The sequence below is a fragment of the Amblyomma maculatum genome, chromosome 1 (genome assembly GCF_055883805.1).
Source record: "Amblyomma maculatum isolate TAMU_Amacu chromosome 1, ASM5588380v1, whole genome shotgun sequence".
Taxonomy (NCBI): domain Eukaryota; kingdom Metazoa; phylum Arthropoda; class Arachnida; order Ixodida; family Ixodidae; genus Amblyomma; species Amblyomma maculatum.
In genome coordinates, this window is record NC_139344.1 from 178,590,311 (window position 1) to 178,614,719 (window position 24,409).

The 24,409-nt window shown below is 42.9% G+C and overlaps 1 protein-coding gene across 5 annotated transcripts in view; it reads right to left on the reverse strand.

The window, feature by feature from the left end:
* Positions 1-24,409, reverse strand: part of TM9SF3 (transmembrane 9 superfamily protein member 3) — a 60,303-nt gene that overhangs the window by 30,955 nt on the left and 4,939 nt on the right. For 3 of the 5 annotated variants that reach the window (XR_014704098.1, XM_084589664.1, XM_084589665.1), the window contains exons 5-10: positions 22,799-22,876; positions 21,369-21,530; positions 15,107-15,273; positions 13,503-13,597; positions 10,058-10,188; positions 1,353-1,561 (exon numbers count right to left, since the gene is read on the reverse strand). Coding sequence is in view for 3 of the 5 variants with exons in the window: in XM_084589664.1 (XP_084445790.1) it covers positions 1,353-1,561; positions 10,058-10,188; positions 13,503-13,597; positions 15,107-15,273; positions 21,369-21,530; positions 22,799-22,876 (842 nt within the window). In the remaining 2 variants the exon portion in view is untranslated. The remainder of the gene's footprint in view (positions 1-1,352; positions 1,562-10,057; positions 10,189-13,502; positions 13,598-15,106; positions 15,274-21,368; positions 21,531-22,798; positions 22,877-24,409) is intronic. The other 2 variants (XR_014704099.1, XM_084589666.1) reach the window with 1 other exon arrangement.

Below are 24,409 nucleotides of genomic sequence, written 5' to 3' on the forward strand. Positions count from 1 at the left end.
TACCTTAGCGAACGCTCCCTTTCCGAGGCCGAAAGGCCGGCTAAAGGTGTAGTTTAAAGGGAAGGCTGGTTTCTGAAACGCGATAAGGAGCCGCAAAGGTGAGAACCTCGAAAGGGAAGGTAAAGGTTGGTTTGTGAATACGGGGGCTAGTGTGCAAATTCATTTGAATTTAGAAGCTGACCATATGTTTATGTCTCTTGGGACTGCCCCACATGCAACTGATTAAATGGGGTTTAACGTCCCTAAGTGACTCAGACTATGGGAGAAGCCGTAGCAAAGGACTCTGGAAATTTCGACCACCTGGGGTACTTCAACGTGCACCGACCTCACATAGCACAAATGCGCCTTACTTCTTGCCTCCATCGAAAAATGGCCGCCACGGCTGGGATTCGATCCCTCATCCTTGAGGTACAGCAGTCAAGCGCCCTAATCACTGCCCCACCATGGCAAAGCCACAGGCTACTGATAACATATGACTGACGGTTGCGCACATGTTGCCGAACTCAAGTTTTCGTACACTGAACCATGTAGCTCCTTTTAGGATGCAGTTTAGCATACAATTATTTTCAGAGTGGTATACTCAAATGTCAACAAAAATGGCGTCAGGCTTGCCTCAGGACACACTAAGAATTCAGCATGAGTCGAGCAATTTCACTGCTTCTAGTGCAATTCTTTTTTTATGGTAGTAGTAGTGAAGAATCTAAAGATGACCACATGAGGTCTGACTTCAGCTACAATGATTCAGACAACAATCAGCCTAGAACTTGAACCAGTGGCCATGGGTAAGCATACTAACAATTTCAGCTCGCTCTTGAGCTATTACGCATGCTGTGAATTCTCACTTTTTATCTCTATTCAAGTGGGTTTCAACAGGCACACCAGAATATCAACCAGGTAGACAGCCCTTCCACCCACATAGAGCTGGACTGAATCACCTAGTTTTCAGAGAAGGGCTCCTTAAGCTAAAGTTTAATCATGTCAACAAGCCACTCTCCTCAAAACATGCTGCCCATATAACACAAGACGACCACGAATGCAAAAACTGTGAGCTGCGCTATGAGCAGACGATCGAACTGTAAACAAACATTTTTGGTAATTTAATATGAACTTCAGCACATTACATACCAGTTATTTGGTAATGTGGCTAAAACTGCCCTGTGGCTACAGCATGCTCCCTTTGAGTGCAGCATAAAGTTGAGCAGAGCAAAGATGGTTTGGTTTGGTTTGTAGGGTTTCGAGTCCCAAAGCGACTCGGGCCATGAGAGACGCCAGAACGAAGATGGTGTCAACTATGTCTGCAACTAAAAACAAAACAAAAAAGATGCAAAACAAAGCAAGCCATCTGAACTTACATCTCAATGAAGATGGAACCAAATGGCAGGATGCCCCCCATAACAACAATTACTGAGGGCTCCATGAACCACTTTTTTTCTGGGATGGGCCGGGGAACAGCATTGATGCGACAAGGGTAGTTCGGCTGCCCAGCCAGATTGCGCCCCAGCACGGTGCCCACAAGTGTCAATGGCAGGATTATGAACAGGCAGATGCATGTCACTGCCACCTAAACAAAGAAAAAAAGATGAGAGCGCTTGTTCAAGGGGTAGCAAGCCATCACTTCATCCTGTGAATTCTACACGCAAAGATATAAAAGGCAACGACAGCAGTAACAATCTCATTTTTGTACCAACAGGTGATCTCACAGCCAATTACCCGTTTTTACCAAAAACAGCACAAAGGAAAAACAAATATCACACAAGTGGGGTTGCCTGAAGCAAAGAAAGAAGCAAGTGCTGTCACATAGGTAGCCACACTGCACAAAACCCACATACAGAGGCTGTGCACTGTCCATTTCCTATAATGTGCTTACGAATCAGAATAAAACGAGCCCCTCATTTTTCTACATGTTTTAAAATTAGCCTAACGAGGTACCATAAGAGAGTTATCACACAGGGTTATCATCCTCCTCATCAGAGCAGGTTCCATGTGACCCTTTCAGAAACACAGAACCTTCCCTGTATGCCGCCATAGATGAGGGTGGCACCGAAGAATATGCTAAAGAATAAGTTACACACAATGTAAATACCTAAAAAATAGAAAATTGAACAACCGTCACCGTAAATCAGCTGGTAAAGCACCACATGCGAGATTTGAAGGTCGTGCGTTGGAATCCCATTGACAGCATGCGGTTTTTTCCTTCCACATTCTAATTAATTATCTCCGTGGTTACATAATTATATTACACTGATCAACAACAGCAAAAAAAAAAAATCCCATTCTTTCCTTGGTGTCAGGGACTGTTGGCTCCCTTTGCATGTACTTCATTTTTCCTACAACAGCAAAAAAATCCCATTTTCCAATCCAAATGTTTGGTCGTTTCTTCCCTTCCCTATTTCTCGCTACACTTTTAGACTCCCTTACTTTCTCAATGGACCACGTTGCCTTCTTTCTGTATTTGTAGACAGCATTACTTCTTTTCCTACGCGCTGCATGCTTTCCCTCAAGACTTCAAGGTCTATGTAAAGTTGGCTTCTCCTACGTGCTACTAAGCCTAGTGATAAAGCCATAAAAAACACTTATTTTTCATTAAAAATAAAAAAATGTTCGCCTTGCGATTCTACGTAGCGTGCTGTAGCAATGTCATTTCGTGGGAAGTCATCGTTGCGGCCAGATGCATTTTACTACAATCGATTTTTACCAAAAATGCCTTTACTACAAAGGGAGGAAAATGTACCCCCGCGGACAAAAGTAAACTGAGCTCGTTATTTGTTTCTAAATTACGCTTTGCGTAATTGAAACTGGCAGTCATGGTATGTGCGAACCGGTAGTACAATCAAACTCGGATAGAGCGAATTATGTTTTATATCGAACACTCGAATTTCCGCTAGCATTATGCATATAAAATGTATTTTTTATAACGAACTACACATCGGATATAGCGAACTCATCACGCGCGATCGGTCGCCAAACGCCCGCCAACGGGCGGGCCTTTGTGCCGGCTCCGAGTTCTCTCTGGGCAGCCCACGCTGCCGGGCCGCAATACTTCTAGCGCATGCCGTTGTCAGATGGGAGGGGGATTGGCGACGGCTCCGTTCCGCAAGGTCTCACACAGCGCATACGTCATAACGCGCTCGCTAGGGTGCTTCTGCTGCTTCTGCGCCGATGCCACGCTTCCGTAAAACGCAGGAGGGGCTCTCTACAGCAGCTTCCACGAGGGACCCTCCTGTACGCATGCGTGGCCGTCGCCCGGAGTAGCGTGAGTAGCCTTTAAAATCCGCGCCATCGGCCAGCCTCTCTTTGCAGCGCTCCTATTCGGCAGCTGCCTACCATGTGATCAAAGACGTTCGAGCAGCTCCGGACCTATTGCGCTTCGAGAAAGAAGCAACAACAAGTTTGGGCGAAGGGAAGGCAGCCTCCGAACAACGAACGCGTCAGTGGCGAACTTTCCCGCATCCTCGGAGCTTTCTTTGTTCGCGTTTGCAAGTCGTGCTGCTGCTATCCTCACGATTCCGGACGTGCCTACGTTGCTGCTGGCTTTGCTGGCCGCAATAGAAATGATTAACCATGCCTGGCAAGACGTGACGCAATCCACAATCCGCAACTGCTTCCACCATGCTGGACTATGTCGAGAGGATGCAGAAGCTGCTAGTGAAGCGCACACTGTGCAAGATGACAGCGATGTTGCCACGCTGTGGGAAGAACTCGCTGATGTTCCGGACGCTGTGCCCGAAGAAGTTGCCCTGGAGGATTTTCTCACTGTTGACGACAACGTAGCCGTGACAGCGAGCCCGTTGGACTCAGAAATTGTTGCCGACATGCTGGCATCTGGTGCGAACGAGGAGACCGAGGAGCCGCCGCCGGAGGACGATCGCCCTCGCCCGACGTTGCACGAAGCCCTCGCTGCTACCGATCTGCTGCGCCGATACTGCTCCGGAATACAGGGAAGCGGACTGGAGTTTGTGGAAATGATGTCGCGTGTGGAAAGTGCGATTCTCGCTGATGGAGTTAAATGCAGTGTTCAGGCGAAGATCACTGCCTACTGCAAATAAGTGAGCATTTATCTGCAATAAATTTCTTTTGTAGATTCATGGTGAGCGGCACGGTTTTTCTTTAGTTAGTGCGTTTTCGCTGCGCTGTCTGGACATCGTGTATAACGAATTTGGTACTGAAGTTCGTTATAAACAGGTTTGGTTATAGCGAAATACTTTATATAGCGAACAAATTGCGTTGAATTACGCAGTTCGTTATAACCGGGTTTGACTGTAGATGCCAGTGTCCTTCTACTTGGACAAATATTGTTTTATCTCCAGTGCAGAAGGTGCGATTTTAATTTGAACGGAAAAGCGTGCTCTGTATACTTATGTCCACACCTGTACAGTCTATGGAAGATGAACTGGGACCTCATTTTGCTTTACTATATCAGAGTTCGACTGTATAACGATCGATTGTCGGCACCATATTACAGTGATGGCTTTCTGGCCGCCAAAAAGATGTTTACCACGAAAATTTGTCTGAATGTTTGATAAAAATTAAAAGAGAATGACATGAAAACCTGGCATAAGTGCCAAAAACTGGATAGGCGTGGAGAAATCCACGAGGGGGAATTGTGCGCGGTTAGGAAGTGAGCTCAATCGCTGCCTCTAGCCATCGCCTGACTATGTCTGTGGAAGATGGCGCCAACCAACATAACAATAGCTCTTAAGGTAAAAAAAAAAAGCAGATTTACCGGGATTTCAGGCAGGCTTTCAAAAGCCTCACGAAAAAATACAGGCATTTGCACTCTACAATTTTGTAATCAACAAAGCTGGGGATGTCCTGCAGTTCACCCAGTGGCTGATCGGTTTCAAGCACACGGAGACTGCCGCCAGCATATGTACTACTGGAAGTGATGCTCACAGTGCCTGTCAAACTTCAGCTGCCACTCAAGCAAACGCGTATTTCAGACTTTTTTAAGCATGCGCAAGATATTTTATGGCTACTTATGTATCTTGTAATAAAGTGTTCAGCGCTCTTTATTCAGTGCATTGTTCGACCCAATTCGCTCATGCTGGTAAGTAGGCAACCCTACATGCATAGAAAAATATGTAGGTGTGTTGTTTCATTTTTTTTTATTCCCCCCCCCCCCCCCCCCCCCCCCCCCCAGTCCAGATATACTGACAACCGGTTATAACGATCAGATTTTCTGGTTTTCTCAATGTCGTTATAGTGGACTGCACTGTACTCCTTCGTTATATCCGGAATGACCGCTGTGAGCCAAATATCCAGAATGACCACTGTGACTTGACTAGCAATTATGCTTCGTGACCCGCCGAATCATTGGACACTACCCCAAGCCTTTTGCAAAAATTTTACACAAATAATGGTACGAAAGGGTCCAATCTCGATGCCCGCCAGACTGGGCTATATATAGCAAAACAAAAGTATAGGTCTGAACTGCAGCACTTGAGCACCATCACTACGAGCCTGTTGTTGCTATGCAACTGTCGTGTAGTCACATGGTATGGTTCAATTTTGGTCGCATATGATACCACCTTGGTCACAGGGCATACATGCGTTGTTCCTATGAGACATCCACGCTAGGTTGCCATTTTGAAACTACGGTTCACACCACTTTGAGAAATGTAACAAGTAGAGAGTAGAGAGAGAAAAGAAACTCTGCAGTGAAAGTGTTAAGGCACGGCTCTTCGTTCCCATCTAAGGGCCACAAAGAGAAAATTTCCTCATCCTCCAAGAAGTGACCTCCAAGAACATGCAAGCCAGCGAGCATAAGCGCATTAATAATAGGACAGCAGCAGCATTCGACATGGCTCAAGACGGCACGCAGTGAAGGATGTGCAGCCCTGCAGTATGTTAGTGCAGAAATGATTTGCGGTGCGGTTTGCAGATTAAATGTCGCAAATTTTAGCATTGGGTGATTTGGCACGACGCGTGGTGCGGACATGGCAAAAGCAGAACTGCGGCTCAAATACAATCCTAAATATTTCCTCGCAAGCTGAAAATAAGAAATAGTGAAACCTCGTTAATTTTGATCTCATGGGAGTGAAAATAATGTCCGAATTATCCAAATGTCGAATTACCAAATAAGCAACAAAAACTGCATGTGAACATTTTTTTATTGCATCCCTTTACTTCATGAAGATGTCAGTAACCCTTGTTTGCTGGGCAGTGAGGACCAGTTTGTGGACATGACACAACCCTTCCAGGGCGAGCGTGTTGCCAGGAGCATCATAACAAAAGTCCTCTAAAACTGCAAGAGCATCCGCAACACTTCTAGCGGTACGACGCATCGGGAGGTCATCACACGGGCTGTGCTCATTGAGTGAACCCTCTTCAATGGACGCCTCATCCGCCACACCGAGGGGGCATCACTGATTATTTCATCATCGCTTAACTGGCCATCAATAACAACGCTGTCATCGATGGAAGTGTAGTCGGCGAGATTCCCTTCGATGGGGAGCAGGCCGACGAATGACACGTCGTCGTTTGCAGATTAAATGTCGCAAATTTTAGCATTGGGTGATTTGGCACGACGCGTGGTGCGTCGTGCCAAATCCGGCACTGCAGACTTCAAGCCTGTGTCAGACCGCACAAATCCATAGTGCCTAAAAAAATTGGCGATCACTTCTGCTAGCATGCGTGCCCAAACATAAGCCAGAATGTCTATGGCACTCAGAAGCGTGATGACGCAAGCCTGCTTCCAATCCATGCAAAAAAGCATACACTCCAGCACTTGCTTACAATACTTTTTTTTTTTACATATTGGATAATGCCTTGACCCATAGGTTGAAGTGCAGCGGTGGTGTTAGGAGGCAGAAACAAGAGCCGGATCACCTGCAGGTTGGAGACGTTGCAGTGCGCCGCGCAGTTAACAACGAACAGCACCTTGCGTTTTTTTTTGTGCTGAAACGTCTGTCGAGGTCCTGCAGCCAGGCACAGCATATTTCGGACGTCATCCAAGCTTTATGATTTGCTCGATACTCCACGGGCAGGTGTTTAAAGTTGTAAAAATATCTAGGTTTCCACGCCTTGCCAATTACTAGAACTGGTGGGCGCTCCGTGCCCTCAATACTGGCTGCCAGTAACACTGTCACTTGCTCTTTGCTTGTTTTTCCACCGCTGCACGAATCCCCTTTGAATGTAATTGTCTTGTCTGGGAGCGCTTTGAAGAAGAGTGCAGTTTTGTCTCCGTTAAAAACGTCGCTCGAGTTGTAGGCTCCCACGTGTTCTTTAAGCTGGACGTTCTGCCAGTCTTTAACCACATTTTTGTCCACTTCTCCACTTTCACCGCATACGGTTTTAAAAACAAGGCCATGCCTGTCTAAAATGTGCAAACCAATCCTCTGAGGATTTGAATGAATCAATATTCATTTGGAGAGCATAGGTCTCAGCTTGTGCGCAGATCAATGGTCCGCTGAACGGGAACTTCGCATCACATGCAGCAGCGATCCATCGCAACCATGCGTCCTTCAGGGGTGGGTAGGCTGCAGCTCGCAAGCTTGAGTGGAACTTCTCATCTTTAAAAGCTTCCATTATCTGTGCTTCATTCTTGATGTACGTCAATAGAGTGCTTCTTTTGAAGTCGAATTGACGCATCATCTGTTCTCTGGATGCGTCGTCCTTCAACACTATAAGGATCTTCACTTTCGTCGTTAGATCCTTAACCGAGTACTTTGCATGCTTTGCCGGCACCACCATCACGACAGAAAACAGTAGCACCGGTAGCACTACTAGAGTCCTCGGGCAAGACACATTTCACACATGGACATGACACAAAGCACCTCGCTCCGACCGCACAGTCTAACCCTCCAAGCTCTCGTCACCTGAGAAACTAGCGAAACTGCAGTAGCGAGTGCCACCTTTGTACCTTAGCGGAATGCAGTTACGGATGGATGGATAGATGATGGTGTAGCAATGCGCGCTAAACCCATATTGTATTTTCTCTTTTTTAGTGAAGAACAACGCTGCCTTCCGTACGGTTTTGAAATAGCAGTTTCCGGCATTTCCGATCCTTGGGTAATGTTAGTCGTAGCGATGCGTGCTCCGAAAACTAATTTCCGCGGCAGCCTCGGCCCGTCTCCAGTTTGAATTAACTGGTGCGCATGAAATTTAGCGGCAAGTTAACGAGAGTTTGCTAACACAGACCTATGTACATTTTTGAAGGAAGGGAGTGAGCAGGCCGAATTATCCAAACTTCCGAACTAACAGGGCTGAATTAATGAGGTTTCACTGTAGCAAAATCCCAATTTTTAAAGCGGTTTTCTTTTTCTTAGTAAAGTATTTTTTTTTAAAGTTAACAGATTTTTCAGGCTGTTAAGTACACGAACAAGTTTTCAGGTCCTGCAAAGTCTGAAAATTAAGTTGCCGACTGTAACCGTGGCATGCCAGGGAAACAAGACCTATTCCATGACTGAGGTCAAGTCAAGAAATGGCAACATCTTCCAAGCATGTCTTTGTAATTGACATGACTTCAATGATAAAGGCAGCCATTAGTGTTTTGAGGCAGCCTAGCAGAGCAATGGAGTAAGAAAAGAGCCCTCTGTAATTAGCTAACAAGGAGGATAAGTAAAGGTATAGAGCAAAGCAATTATGAACTGGAGTGACTTACTAACATCGAACAAACCTATCAGTAGTATTAGCCAATTCAAGATGCATACCATCACAAATTGCAGCTGCTGTTGACACATTCACATTCTTAGACCATTAAAGAACAACAACAACAAAAGAATATTCTCAAGACATTTGTACATTTAACATGTGTCAGCAATTACAAATCAGCAGTTGCAACATGCAAGATCATGAAGGCAACTTTACTATCCTAACCTATACACATAGCCAATTATTACAGCTGCTCCACCTAGCGTTGTTTTATGACTGTATTACTGCAGTCACTAGTTATTTGACTGCAAAGTTGAAGTGAGGACCTAGTCTAATTCTGGCAGTTAAATTGGTATAAAAATTCTCACTAAGTCAACAATCACACTATTTACTACAGTCAATAGATTGCAATGCGTGCTTATTTTTTTTTTTTCAAATAGAAGTGAAAAGCCCCTGCTATTATTAAATTTGAGCTCCTATTAATGAATTTGACAAAAACCTCGTGTTGCAATCGTCATACAGTCGAACCTCGATATAACAGTCCTACTTGCAGCCGAAAATTATGTTAAATAGCGAATTTCGTTACATCGAGGTTCGACTGTATTACATTTATGTAAATGCCAAAATGTAGCAGAGAAATAAAACCTCGAGAACTAAAACTCTGTTATTCAAAATCCCAAATAATTAGAGGACTCTTATTTCCCACAATACCCCATGTAAATTTTACTGGATATTTCAAAGTGGTGACCTACACCAGCCCAGCTACTCTGAAGATTTTGGGTGCTATATGGGAATGCCCGATCTACAAACCAGTGAAGCAATGGACCCTTGGAGCTGCAAAACCGCCCCGCAAAGTAATGCCAATGCTTGATATGCAGTGGCGCCCCACAGCACCAGTTAAAAAAAAAAATTATGAAAAGTGCTATCCAGATGCCCCATGAGTGCCATTAGGCAGAGTTGGCGCAGTTTGCGGTAAACGCAAGAATTCATCTGCACCTAAGGATATGTGAACAGTTCAACTAAAGTAGATTTTTTTTACATTGACTTCTATAGGAAACCAACAATGGTTTCAAATTGTTCATCTGATCCAAGAATTCATCTTAAAGTTCATATTCGCAAGCACCTAGTGTACTAGAAAAGTAGGAGCACACAGCAGACTAGGAGTTTTTTTTTCAGTGTCTTAGCATAAACTATACTGAAGACTAATAGGCTGATTACTTGATTGAGGTCTAGTCAAGCAATCAGCTCACCTGACTCATTTTTAAATATGCAGCAATAAGAACATCAAATCAGGAGGCAAACTTGGGTTCACAAAGTGGCATACCCACTAGCTACTCCCAACAGAGCAAATAAACCAAAGTGTACTTCATAAATTTCTAAACAGCTCCAAGCAAGTTATGGACTGACCATAGTTCCAATTCATGATGTAATATGTTTATGCACCGAAGAACCAAAACATACCCACCATAGTTCCAAAAGGGATAGCTCTTGAAGCGTGGTAGTAGATAGCAATGAAGTTGATCACAAATGCTGTCCCACACACCAGAGCTGGCAGTAGAAAGGCGCTCATAAGCATCTGCTTGATCCATTGCTTGCCTAAAAGCCGGACGACAACATTAAAATAAATTCAATCTATAACTATGCTCCCATGACAATTGCCCACACTGATCCCATGAAAACTTAAACCTCTGCAAGAACTTTCAGTTACCTCATTATGTTACAGTACCCCAACAAAAGTGTACATCTAATTGGCAGGAAAGCTCACTGGACGGGGAAAAATGTTCTGAAAATCCTTTTTGTTGTTAAGAGTCCAAATTTTTCATCTCTGCGTTGATTCCACAACAATCACTATCTCAACCTTACCTAAAGTAACTGACGTGACTTTTTAGACTAAAGATAATTTGGACTTGCCCAGCATTTTAGACTTTATTGAGGAACCATCATACACCTCAAACAAATATGTACTATGGTGACAAAAGAAATGCGAACAGCAAGGCACACTTCGCGGTTCAATTTTCTTGTTGCAGTGCTTATACCTGCGTGGTAAGAAATACACTCGAGTCATCCATGACACAAGCATTTTTGTTACCACTCAGGTACAAGCGTGATGACATGTAATTTTAACAATAAGGCGCATAGATGCCGCTTTCATCGCATGGTGTATGGACTATTTCCACAACCAGATGCTAAATTTGTGCCCACAATTGTCCTTTCTCAGTAGCACTCGTTTGGGCTAGGTTAGATGAATCTGATCACTTCTGGCATTGTCCATCACATACACACGAGATTACAACAAAACGTCCACACTGATGATGGCACACTACCAACTGGATATTATTTGTGGTATGAAGAAGAAGAAAACATGGCAAAGAAAAAGAAAAGGAAGAGTACAATAAAAAGAGGAAGAAAATTAGGAGAAAAAATACTGAAGGAAAAATAAAATGAAAACTATAATTAAACAATGGCAAAATGCGCGTATCTTCTTGTCCTATTATTCAGATGAAGCAGTAGCAATTCCTTCCTGCTGATCGCTACTGACGGCACACTCACGCACTCCCACTCCTGACCTGAAATCATTTTAAGGAAAAGCTTCAATAATCTCTCACTTCAAAGTATCTTTTGCCCAAGCCAGCACCTTGGTTTCCGTGAACCTGGCCACACAATGTTTCTCCCTTGAATCTTATCGAGTGTCATCCTTTTCACATTGAGAGCAGTGGGTTGCCAAGTTCCCTGGAGCCGACAACGCTGCACACGCATTCCTGTGCTCCCTTAACCTCTCATTGAGGCATCGTCCAGTCTGCCCCACATACGGCTTCCCACATATCAGAGGAATCTTATAAACCACTCCTTCGCAGCAACTGCCGAAGCACTCCTTATGCACTGTGCCGCAGCCTTCCTTGAGCTCACTCATTCTATTCACCTTCCTGCACAAATTTGTTCGGTGCAGAACAAACCTAATATCAAATCGGCTTGCGATCTTTTTAAGATGATGTGAAATTACGTGTGAAATTTCTCCGTCTACGATGCGTAATTTTTGTAGAGGCACAGTCTTTGCTGAGCTCCAACTAGTAAAATGAGGATCATGCCGACACAATGAGAATGAAGAAATGTGAGTTATCTACGACAAGTGCGAAGTGGATTCATTATGCAGAGGTACAACAGCTGAAATAGGGTTTGTAGCATTTTTGGAGCAGTAAAATCCATATTTGCAGCCGCTCAAAGGGAGAAAAAAAAAATACTGCCCTTTACAGCGCGAATTCAAATTTTTGGAGCCGTTAAACAGGAAGGCAACCTTAGTTTAGGCACAAAAAAAAATAATAATAAAGAGATGTGAATACCGGACCACATGAAATCTAGCAAGGGCCACCTGTCACCGGCGCTTAGTATATTTCCTTCAGGAATCCCGCGTGCACCTATTTTTGTAAATAAGTGTTTTGTATTGCAAGGCATGCTATCACACTAAAAAGAGTGTGAGCAATAAAATCAAGGAGGTTAATTTTTCCAACTACGGGAACAGAATAAAAATGAAAAAGCTAGAGAATATGCATTTCATTTTTGATCTAGAGCAGTTTGATAATCCTAATCACACTATCTTGCTCGCAAGGCTCATAAAACAATGTTTTGCCATCTGCAAAATCCACAGCTTGTGTCGTGCGAGGGCAGCTCCAGATAAGCCTAATTCGAAGCCGTGACTGCGATCAGCCTGTGCCCAAAAGCGAGCGCAGTACGAAACAACAATACAAAATGCTGATTCAAAAGGAAACACAGAAAAGAAGACAAAGAAAATAAAAACAGCGACCAAAAGGCGAAAGGGCAAATGCCAAACGAAGAAAACTAATGAGCAAGCCCATCTTCAGCCAGTGATTTACGCTTTCTAGGGGCTGGCAATAACTCTATGGTTTTGACTCAATATTTCAACTATGGGAGGTGGGGAGGTGGGCGACGACTCTGGATATTAGGTTATGTACTTTGTGCACAAAGCAGAGTTTGAAGTATTTCGATGTTTTAGCATCCATGAATGTCAATTCTGGCAGTTACGGGATCCACTGCAGTGCTATGGAATTCAGAATCTACGGCTGCTGCGCATTCCCTGACCTGGTGACTACCGCAATAAATTTCACATGCACCATCTGAAGTTATATTAGAACAAACACTGAAGCCTGAAACACTGAACTGACACACCTCCTACACTATCTGACGAAGAAAAAGTGAGTCTATCGACGAGACAGCATAAAAACAACCTTGCTGTACATGAATGGCGCAACAAAATACCAAAAACTTTCAAGAGCCGCATAAAAAACTAGAGATACATCCATTAAAAGCATGAGGTGCTTTTTTAAAACACAGTGCTCCAAAATCATAAGTACCACCATGGCCCCCTTTCGCAATGCGACGCAGTAACAGTGGTGCCTCGTTGAAAACAGCCCCCTTGAGTTATAGGGATGCTTCGCCGCATAAACTGTGACCTGTGCGGTAAAGCATTCTCAAACCGCAATGGTTCAATGTACTTGAAGAGCGGAGAAAGCACTTGAATGCATGACAGAAAAATATAAGTAGGTGTTGGAATGGCGTGAAGCCCTCTCAAAATAAAACTAAAATGCCAGTGACGTGTGCTGCAGTTTCTGAAACGTTGCAGCTAGTCAAGGCATTATGACGCAGCATGGCACAAATTTTAAAAATTTTACACTTATAGTGCAGCTTGGCGCAGCTGCTGCACCCCTGATTATGAGAACGGCTTCATTACGAAAGTAAATCCGGCAACCTCAGTAGAACAACCCACTGATAAAGATTAAAGCTGTACTCATCATGCATTTCTACTGTCAAAAATTTTGCTGCTAAGCAGAATTATTAAATACTGGAAAGCCGATACTTTCAAACACAACCACATCAGGAAAACAATAGGCACTTACCTCCCATACGACCATACAAGCTACCCCCAAAGTAGCCATTGATAGGAGATGTAGCAGCATAAACAAAGATAGCTGTGCTCAAAAGGGACCCTCTCCTGAAAAAGTCAACCAACATATTGATTCAAGTAAGAACAGTGATAAGCACCTAAAAATTATAAGGGAGTGCAGCTATACAGGAAAGCAAAACGTATTTCTCTCAAACTTTGTGGTTAAAAAATTAATTCTGAAACCACAGGACTACCAACTGTCCATGATAGCTGCTCTGCATACTGAACTGGCCAGACCAGAACAAGAGCGAATCGATCAGCAACTTGAAAAGGAAACTGTTCGCCCAATGTTAAAAAAATTCTCCCAACAAGAAAAAAAAAATCTAGAAAGTAAATTTTCTTTCTTATGTTAGCTTCATCACACACTGGTGAAAGCCGATAGGCCAGAGAAAGTGCTGGCCAAGTTCATGACCATGCATTTCGCAATGGTCTACCTGTTAGGTGCTCGCCCACTTGCTACAAAAAGAGCCCGGGATAGGAGCCCTGTTGTGTGCTCTTAGACATGCCTAGCACTTTCTCAGGCTGCTCTGCCTTACTTTTGCCTCTGTACAGCCCCAAAATTTCTTGGATTGCATTGCTGAGGAGTGTCATTTTCATACATCTGAAAAAACTGATATGGGTGTTATGGTGGCCTACAAGCCTCTCAATAAAGGAGGAGTCTAATGGTAATAGCTAAAATGTTATTAAAGGCTGCTAGTTAAAATGTTTGAACTGCATTTTGATGCACACCACTGCTGACAATCTTATGCTGAAAAGTGCCTTACTCACTGAAAAAGCCCAAAAATTATGGACAGTCTAAGGTGAAACCCCCTGTATACAAAATGTGTGTAGTGACCTTTATATGGCTCTAAATGCTTTATATGGCATACTCAAAATATTTTATGTGCTATAATACTGTTGTGAGCTTTTTTTTTTCAAACGAGGAGAAAAATATTTAACAATTGACAAGAGGAATTATCACCACATGGGCACCTTTAGGATTTTTGAAAACAAACATCATACAACAAAACTGGTTTGGTTTATGGGGTTTAACAATCCAAGGTGACTCAAGCTATGAGTGATGCCATAGTGGAGGACTCCGGAAATTTCGACCTCCTGGAATCTTTTAACTCGTACTGACACTGCACAGCCCACGGGCGCATTGCTTTTCGCCTCCAACAAAAAGTGGCTGCCACGGTTGGGATTCCATCTGGCATCCTTGAGCACAGTAGTAATATGCCCTAACCACTACACCACAGTGGCGAGGCAATGCAACAAAACTATCACTTACTTCATTTGCACAAGCATAATAATACAAGCACCACACTAAAAACTTGGGCTATTTGTAAGTAGCTTCTAGCTTGCAACAGTCCAAAAGACAAAGGCAACAGACATAACAGACTTAATAATGTGTGTACGTTCCAAATGAGTTTGCTTAAATACCTATTTGAAACCTAAATCTCATAAATCCGTACCATCAGCACTTGGCTGCTGAGTTTACAAACACAATGCATGCATAAAAGCTGCAAAGATGACAGCTTTCTCACGTTGCTGTGAGTGAGGCTAAACGACACTCACTCAGTGTAAAGCTCTCCCATGATGGCAAAAAGTATCACACAGAGAACCACCACAGCAATCTGGTGGCCTGTCCCCACCAGAGCAGAGAACAACAGGGTGTGTGTAGGTGGCCGGAATACATCTCCATGCACCTGTTTCCATCCGTACTCATCACCAAGATCCCGCTCCTGACAAAATGAAACAAATGCATGCTCTGGTTGAGTGCAGCAGAAATGTAGCTACATATTGTGAACAAGAACACTTCCTTTCCACAAGCAGTGCTTAGAAGTGGCATCTACCATAACAGCAACATAGCCACAGCAACCCAAGTTGATGTACAAATGCTGTAGCATATTGCCTGTGCCAACATCTCAAAACAAGAAATGCAGCTGGAAGCACATCTCAAAGGACCACATAACACACCTCATTACGGCACTGAACCTGCAAAAGCCCCTGCGCAAGCTCTGAGCTGACTCTCTATGTCAGCTCAGAGCTTCCGCAGCTCAGAGCTGACCCTAGAAGGCAATGTGAAATTGAAGCTGTTTTGTCATCAAGTACAAAGATGATGCAATATAGGCGATAGGGATAAAATATAAGAAACTTCACTCGTTTCACTTTACAAAACATCTGAAAGTTTCAGTGCTGCAGCTGACAAATAGTTTGAGCTCCAAAAAATCCTTTGCTCCCTCAATATGGGGGAGGCTTTTTTTCGCAGTGTTGCAAAAGCTATTTCTTCCACCAAATATTTTAACCAGAAGCTGTGTAATACGAAAAATCATGACGCAGAAAATTTAGTGAAGATGGCAGCAAAACCTGGGTACAAATGCAACTTTCGAAATAAATTTTTAGTTAATTTATTTTTCGTACAGAAATATTACAAAATAAAGTGAATAAAAGTTATACGTAAACATAAAGTTGCCCTCTGATTATGTTCTCAGCTACAAAAGAAGACCTTTATCAAGGCTAACGTGTCACAGTGCGAAACAGTTCCTCATTGTTAAAGATGCATGCAGACCTCCAACAAGTAAAGAGCAACTAGTAACACCAGCAATCGCAAATACACAGTAGCATTGGCTGGTATAAAAAAATCCTGCCCGATTGGTAAACACTTTGAGTAGAACTCTGTATTTTAAGATGCCCTATGAAGCAAAAGTAGTACTTCTTTATTCCAATTATTTTTTCTTCCTTGTTGAATAATGAGGTTTGCAATCTCTTTTCTCCCTTAATATCCTAGACTCAAGTTCAGTGCAATGTACCCTGCCATTTGCATAGCGCCCATAGGTTTTTAGTGAAAACAAATTAAATGAATTTACGCTAAGGCCCTATTCTAAGTATGCACAAAAATTTTTTTTCTGAACTGGCTGTGCCTTTCGGACAAATCTAGTTTAATTTATGAACACAGATGCAGCATGTCTGCATAAGCATGATTATATGTATTCTTTAATACATACACAAAAACTGCTGTTAACAACATATTTTGACAAATTTGTGCATCTATTCTTGATTTGGCAATCAGTGACTGCCAGCAAACTTCTTTATGTTGGCAGTATAAACTTGATAAAAAAAAAGGTCTTTCAATGTCCGTACTGCACACAGAAAAGAAGAGTGCATCTCCATTAGCCTCATAGAAGGATACGCCAATTTCAAACATGTGCCCCAACATATAGAAAAGCTTTACAATTCCCTTGACAGTAGAAAAGAGATAAGCTAATAGGTCCAAAACAACTTGCACTACCTAGCTCCTCTCGCACAGCTTACAATGAAGCATGCTTGCAGTAGTGCCTTATCTGCAGGCATACTTCTATGCTTCGGCTAAACTACAAACTAGCAGAAAAGTTTTGTCTGTTTATATGAACTGCACAGCGAAAAAAGAGATAATAATAAATAAGGAATACTACTGCAATGGCAAAAGCTTTCCTATATTTCTGGGTAAGAAAAATAAAAAAACTCAAGATAGAGATTCATGCCACTTTCGTACCTTGTTGGATCAACCTGAGAACACACAACCATGCAAATAAAGCATGCAGAAGCAGACTGCTTCAAAAGCAATGAGTAGGTGGATATGGAAGTACACACATCTTCCCGATGCACAAGGAAGAGTTATCCTTTCTCTGTATAAAAACTAAGTGCAGGATGCGCTTCTCCAGGGTGAATTGCAAGCTATATACAGACAAGCCCGGACAAACACAGTAGACCCCATGCATGCCTATGACTTCAAAAGCACGTCTATTTGGACACTTTGCGACTTGCTTTGGTTAATTCGGCTCAGCTCCCTAAGTGGTGCCATGCAGAGGTAAGACATGCTGAAGAAATATTCGTCGAATATTTGCGCTGTGGCTTAATCAGCGTAATGTCATTTGTAGCAACCCTCTGACGTTTACAATGGCAGCAGTGTTAATGATCAACAGCCAAGAATGAGTCCAGCCACATAGTTTCGATTTCAGAACTTCGGCACAAGCTCACAGCGATGGAGACTATCAAACATGCATATCAGACAGTCAGCTGAGCCCACAGCTGCGCAGTGAATAGAACAATATTTTCCCTGTCACCTATATTTTTTTCCTTTAGTTTTTTGAAGCCATCACGATAGCTTCTTTTAGCATGGAGTTTTGCAGCTTGCGGGAACTGTACCCTCGTTACAAACTGTTGCAGTTTGTGTGGTGAAGCCTCCTTACATGCGACGCCACATGTGAAGAAGCTTCAGCTCTAAAGCATCCCACACTGAAAGAAGCCACAGAGACCTCTGCCAGTAAGGAGCAGTCCTGCTTCCGACACTCCCCATAGTGCACATGAACTAACCCTTTCACTACCAACCCTGGGCTGCACTTGTCATGGGAGAATGTGCCAATATCGCCAATGACAAATCACGCTCAACCAGCCCGATACTGTACCGCTTCCAAAGTCAAAGACGAATTAGGGTCCAACTGCGCTGGTTGCCATTTTCTAGATTAGGAGGCTGTCGCTGTACATAAAAAAAACGTTTTGCACCTTTCACACGTGCTTTAAGCTTGAGAGCAGTCATTTTATAATAGTGTCACATATCACACATGAAGTACACTGGCAGCAGTAATGTCCAGAAAAAGAAAAGCTGCTTTTTGGACCAGGTCTGACAGCAGTGTTGCTGACGATTTAGTTTTTTTTTTCGACAGTGACTAACAGTTTGTTTGTGACACTTGTGCACGCACGGACAAGATTCGACAGCAGAAAGCGTTTGCAAGCAGTGAGAAAAAGCAGCCCACGAGAGCAGTTTCTTTGTGTGTGTGTGTGTGTGTGTGTGTGTGTGTTAATTCTAACCAGAAACAATGAATATTAGGTGCCAGCTCCATCAGCGATGCAAACGGCACCAGCGCTGCCCTTGAGAATAAAGTGGGATCTCGTGACTCCTCTTACTACTGCTGGAGAATTAGTGCTTTTTAAAAGACAAAAGTCTCATTTTTCTTTTTAGTTCTGCTCGTTAGCGAGAGCCAGCACTGAGCCTTTTCATCTCTCGTCCTCACTGGGTTTGCTTCAGTTTATTTAAGCTGTTGCCATGGTCTGTTATTGCTGTGTACCTCAATGCCAGACATACATGACGGAACCTGGCATAAACTCCCAAAAGATACGACGAGAGCAGCTTGGTTAATCAAGCTGCAAATGGACAAAAAAGTGCATGGGGATTCTCAGGTGTGCAGCGAGCAAGACTTCCTCTACAGCGTTGGTGCTAAACAGTACGGTGATTAGAAGTCAGAGGACTGGCACGTGCCTTTTGCACTAACGAAGACTAACAAAGACTGATTGCTAGCACCTTCATAGAGCAGTACCTTCTCAGAGAAAGGAAAGTTTGTCCAAAAGTGTGGAGATCTTAAGTTTATTCTCAATGAAGGCATTGATTATTGACAATTTAGTAAAATGAAATATTCTGCAGTCACGCGCAGTAGTATGCATGATGAACGTCTTGGGCAGTTCCAGCAGTGCTAAAGTAGTAATCTCAAAAAACTGAAAACCACAATCATGTCTTAATCTGTTGAGGTAAGGGTAAATAAAACAACTCCGCACAAGGAAAACAAACATTCACCAGAAAGCACGAGTGGCAATGATAGCAGTCATTATGCAAGAATATGCAGAACAGAATACACGCCTGCACACCTGCATTAAAGGATCTCTCCGCGGCGTCCTCACCGTCCAACTTGCCTACTCTACTACGTACAAGGAAGCAGTTGAACGGCTTCGCTCCTACTGGCATGCACTGTCCAAAGGCACTTGGCGTCTGTTAAGCAACTGACGGATCAGTTCCTTATACCGACAAATCCAATTATCAAGATTCAGTAACCGCATACCTCTGATTGGTGACGTAGCAGCTTCAGTTCTTTCCATAATAGCAACAACAAAGCTAGCCAAAGCGCGTCGTCGTCACAGTGGTACATTTTTACTGGCAGCATTCCAGTATGTAATTTAAACGTTTCAGCAACTTACCGGACTGTGCTTCGACCGCTCATAGACTCGGTGAAATGCTTTCTTGCCAAATGAGTGGATATAATACATCAAATTAAGCTTAAACAGTCCAACAGTGACATGAATGTCAAATTAATAGATAAATTTAACATTAGCACGCAACTAAACTGCCAGGAAAGCATGACACAGCAGCAGCTCAAAGTGCATTATTTCACTTAGTCCTCATGCCCAATACAGAATTACATTAAAAATGTATGACCACTTAAAAAATTTGGCGATATTGGTGCATTTATTGGGAGTTAATTTAGTGGTTAAAGGGTTAAATCTTTGGATAAAGCTATGAAAAATTGTCATCGTTGCGAAATTTTCCCCTTTAAGAAAAAAAGGGATGACCAATATCCCAGGTATTCACCAAAAAGACTACTTTCACGCCGAAGCTTTCCAGCACTGTTGTGAAGGAAGCAATAACTTTTTTTTTCCTCTGAACTTTCTTGAAGCCTGAATTAGCAAGACTAACAAAGACTGCATAAAAATTACTACTAATGGTATTCTTAAGGATGCCATCAACACAGCCCTCGACAGCGTGTAAAGCGTGCCTTCCAGTGCCATCAGACACTTTCAGCAGTAGTTCTGCGACAGTTTCTATAGTCATGCAAGCAAAGCCATCAGTATAGCAATTTGCTATCACACCATGCTGCTATAGTAAAAGACGTGCTTCTAACTACGTATTAAGGCCATGAGCAGTTGTTCACAAGCTACATGCTTTCAAAATGCTCCAGAAGAACCATTATGCATAACAGAGCACAAATTTCCAAGTGAAGTGAGATGAAAATCCCAATGAAATCCAGCCCTTCATATGCACCCTGACTCAAGCAGATGAATGCTTCTTCTTATCATTCTTCTAAAATACCTACCAAATTACGGGAGGTTCAGCCCACACAGGCACATAGGCATACACAAACAAAGCATGTGCGCAAGCACCTCAGTGACTTGAAGTCAGACAAAAGTATTTCCCAGCTGACTCCTAAAGCAACTCAGGATCACGTAACACACTGATTAACCAATTTAGAGACAGAACGAAGACCCCTGAAGAAATAAAAGGCCAGTTTGAAGGATATGTCCCAATATTCTATTATTCTCAATTTTTTTTTTTTCTACAAGATGCTCCTTCTGGATGTATACGTGACTGTGTGGGTGAAACCCCTTACAAGTAAAAGGTTAAAAAGAACCTAAGAAATACGGCTGCACTGGAGCGAGGGTGCACACCACAGCAGAAAGGGAAAGTAGCATGGCTAAACACCTACTCACTAAAAATCTGACATGCTATGGACCGTTCACATAACTATGGGCAGCAGCCGCACTGTGCGGGCAATTCTGCTGAATTCAGTTTTACCCCAGTTTTCTCTTGACATTGAGGTTGTGGAAAATGATGCCGTGTACATGCAAAGCTTTTGTTTTCATGCAGAATCAAAGTCATGCTACATTTGCAGTTGCACTTAACTAATAAAATGCAACTTAATAATGAGATTACATAAAAAGTGATAATTGAAAATAAAATTACCATATAATGGAGCGATAAGATGAGAATATAAGGTACTTCTGAATGTTTCATTTAAACCAACACTGTATGTGTTCAGCATCAGCCAGTATCCTCAGAGCTATGACCTTATCACTAATTGATGCAGCAAAGTTTTTTAATGGGCCCGAGTTAGTTTTCTTTTGAGGGGTTCCACATGCAACCATGCAACGTGCCATGCAAGTTCACCAATCAACAGTTGCAGGAGGTAGAGGACAAAGCCCCTGAAACGTTAGCAACGGGGAGGGGTTATTGGAGATGTGATTTCAGTTTTACCACTTGCACGATTTGCCACTCATTGCCCACCATGTCATCCATCTCCTCGTCCTTGCTGTAGCGGGCGTAGTCCTTGCGAAGGGTGCGCATCAGGATCATGCTCACCAGGCCCACCAGGAAGATTACCATCATGAAGGAATTGAAGATTGAGAACCAGTGAATCTGCAAGGAACAAGCATCAATTATTAGGGCAAATTCAGCATCAGCTCCAATTGTGACAGTATCATGATAACCACTGCACATACCTCACCAAAGGTGAGATCAAAATATGCAGCACTCGCACCCACCCAACAGGAATGGTCTGAGAAATCGCGAAGGCTTTCACATTAATCTGTTCAAGGCAGCACTCCCCAAGCTGAAACTTAACACAAAAAATAATGCGAGACAAAAGCAGTGGACCAGCTTTCATCCTATGTCCTCTTTGTTGTTCCCTCTTTACAGCTCACCAATGGGCCAGCATTCTGCTTAAAGGCAGCATCCACTATGCCTCCCAGTACCAACTTCCAAGCATAAATATAGCCAACATAACAAATACTTTACATAAAACAAATTTTCATTTCCTGCAAACTTCCAGCAAATACCTTAAATTTCTAACTAATTTCAGTCACATCACAATTCAGTTGAGATAAATGAATTTAATGCTGAACTCTGTCAATGCCCTATACCAAACACACTAAATGGTCTCAATACTTGAAAAGATAATGAACGAAGACAAAATAGAAAAATTAAACATGCTGGTAAGCACCAAAACACTGTTTATGTGACGTCAGTAACACAGCGAGCCTGTGCAAGCAGCCATGGTCGCATAACAGAAGCAGTCAGTTTGTCTTCCCTTGCTGCAGGCCCAGCATCCTGTATTGCAAGGTGCTAACACTTTGCAGCATGGCTGAATGACAGCACTGTGGCACAGAAGCCTATTTTCCTAAACCTTTCAGCCATTCTGAAGTCATGGTATGCGCACTTGGCATCGAAGCAAGCATGTGCAGCAACTACAGGTTCGGGTTTAGGATTATAGCATTTAACGTCCCAAAGTGACTCCAGCTATCAAGGCCGCCTTGGAGGAGGGCTACAGAATTTTTTTTACCACCTTGCAGGTCCTTAACATACACAATGTTAAGCACTTACCATGGAAGGGTTGAACCTACATTCTTGGGCAACAACTACAGCGCACCTGGAACTTTCACTATGAGCTTTCAGTTTTGCCATCTAAACATTATCATCCCACTCCACTCCGCTTTTTCACAAGAGCTTGAAGCTAAAAGCTAACATACTACCTCTTTCCAATAAGCAGGTTAATGATAAAGCAAGAACAAATCATTTAAAAATGCTCTTGTGTAGAGTAACACCACAACACAGAATCTACAACAATCATGCTGTCAAATTATTTCACATTTTGCGCCCCAAAAACGCTTAAAAGCAGTGAAACTTGCCCTGTGCTGGAAGAAGCTTGGATCCAAGTATTTGTCGAACCTTTCCTCAAAGCGAACAGTTGATGGCTTCCAAATAACCTGGTTTAAAAATAATAATGAGAGACAAACAAATCACTACAAAAAAATATGCATTACATAATTGAAGTATTTAACACCGTATGTAAACAAAATGAAACAGCATTCATAAACATAGTACTCTCTTCTGCCTGCTTTTCTTTCAAAGACTACACACAATTTAGACTAATGATGATACAATCATAAACTGCATTTTAATGTAGAACATTTTACTGAAGCTTCACTCAATTCTGCAGATCAAATCTGCAAGACATCTTAGAAGATTGTTGCAACATTGTAGTGCCAGAAGAAGTAAAGAAATTTAAACATCAACATTAAGCAAGCCCGGCCGATGAGCCGGGCTGAGCCGGGTAAGGGCTTTCGGGCCAATCCGAGCCCATGCACAGCTCTAGTTGAAAGCAAAGCTGAATGGGGGAAAAAATTCATTTGCAAATTATATTATTTGCTGCGTTTTTGTGCAGTCTACAATGATATTAATGTTTAGCAATGTACAGCTTATCATTCCAAAGACATATTACACAATAAAAATTTCATGTCTCAGCTCCTTTAGGTGTATGGTAGCTATAACATGCTGCATAGAAAGCTCAGAAGAACCACAGCAAACAGAAAGCAAATGTTTCTTCTTTGACATTGCCAACAAGTCATACACTGCTGTCTCCTTTACACAAGCAAGCCTTGCAACAAGCATGTGTGAAAAATGTCATCCCAGTCAAAGTCAACCCATGCATCAGCAACTCATTGCTGCAACAGGAAACAGCAAAGACACGGAGCATTTTTTTCTTGCAAACAGTAAATGGAACCACTTCATAATATCAAAAATGCTACTGGCTACAAGGAGACAGTGCCAAAGGTGTTACCTGCCATTTCCTTAACTCTTTCCCTACCGCGCCCATTGAGCATAATTAGCCCGCTAATGATGACTTCGCGCGCCGATTTTGAACCCTTCCGCGTCGCTCACGAACAAGCTATGCTATCTAGTGTGTAGCCGGATAACTGCAGTTTAAATTTTGATGCTGTTTACATTTTTCCTGCGAAGTGTATTTTTGAGCGCGCTCCGAACACCTGGAAACCTCTCGGTAGCATGCGAAAATGGCGGCATCCGCGTCTATGCCGCACGCTTCAAAACTTCGCAAATCTGACAACTACGCACTACCTACGACCGATGAATTTACTGCCAATTATAGTCAGAATTCAGTTCAGACTCCACTGCCAACGGAAACCAGTCCGGAACACCGGCGACCACACTCCGACCCGTTAACGATGACTTCGCGGGCAAATATTTCAGTGTCGATAATGATGATGGTGATGATGATGCGCCATCTAACGTGTAGTCTGATAACTGAAACTGAGATTTTGTTGCTTTTTACATTTTTTTCCGCGAGGTGGCTATTTTTTAACTCGCTCCAAGCACGCGGCACCGCCGGAATTTCATGCGGGAACGACGACATACGCATCGACGACGCGATTCCGCACTGTCTACGACCAATTTTATCAATGACCAAAGCAGCAGTGACTCTGAAGATGCTGAATTATCGT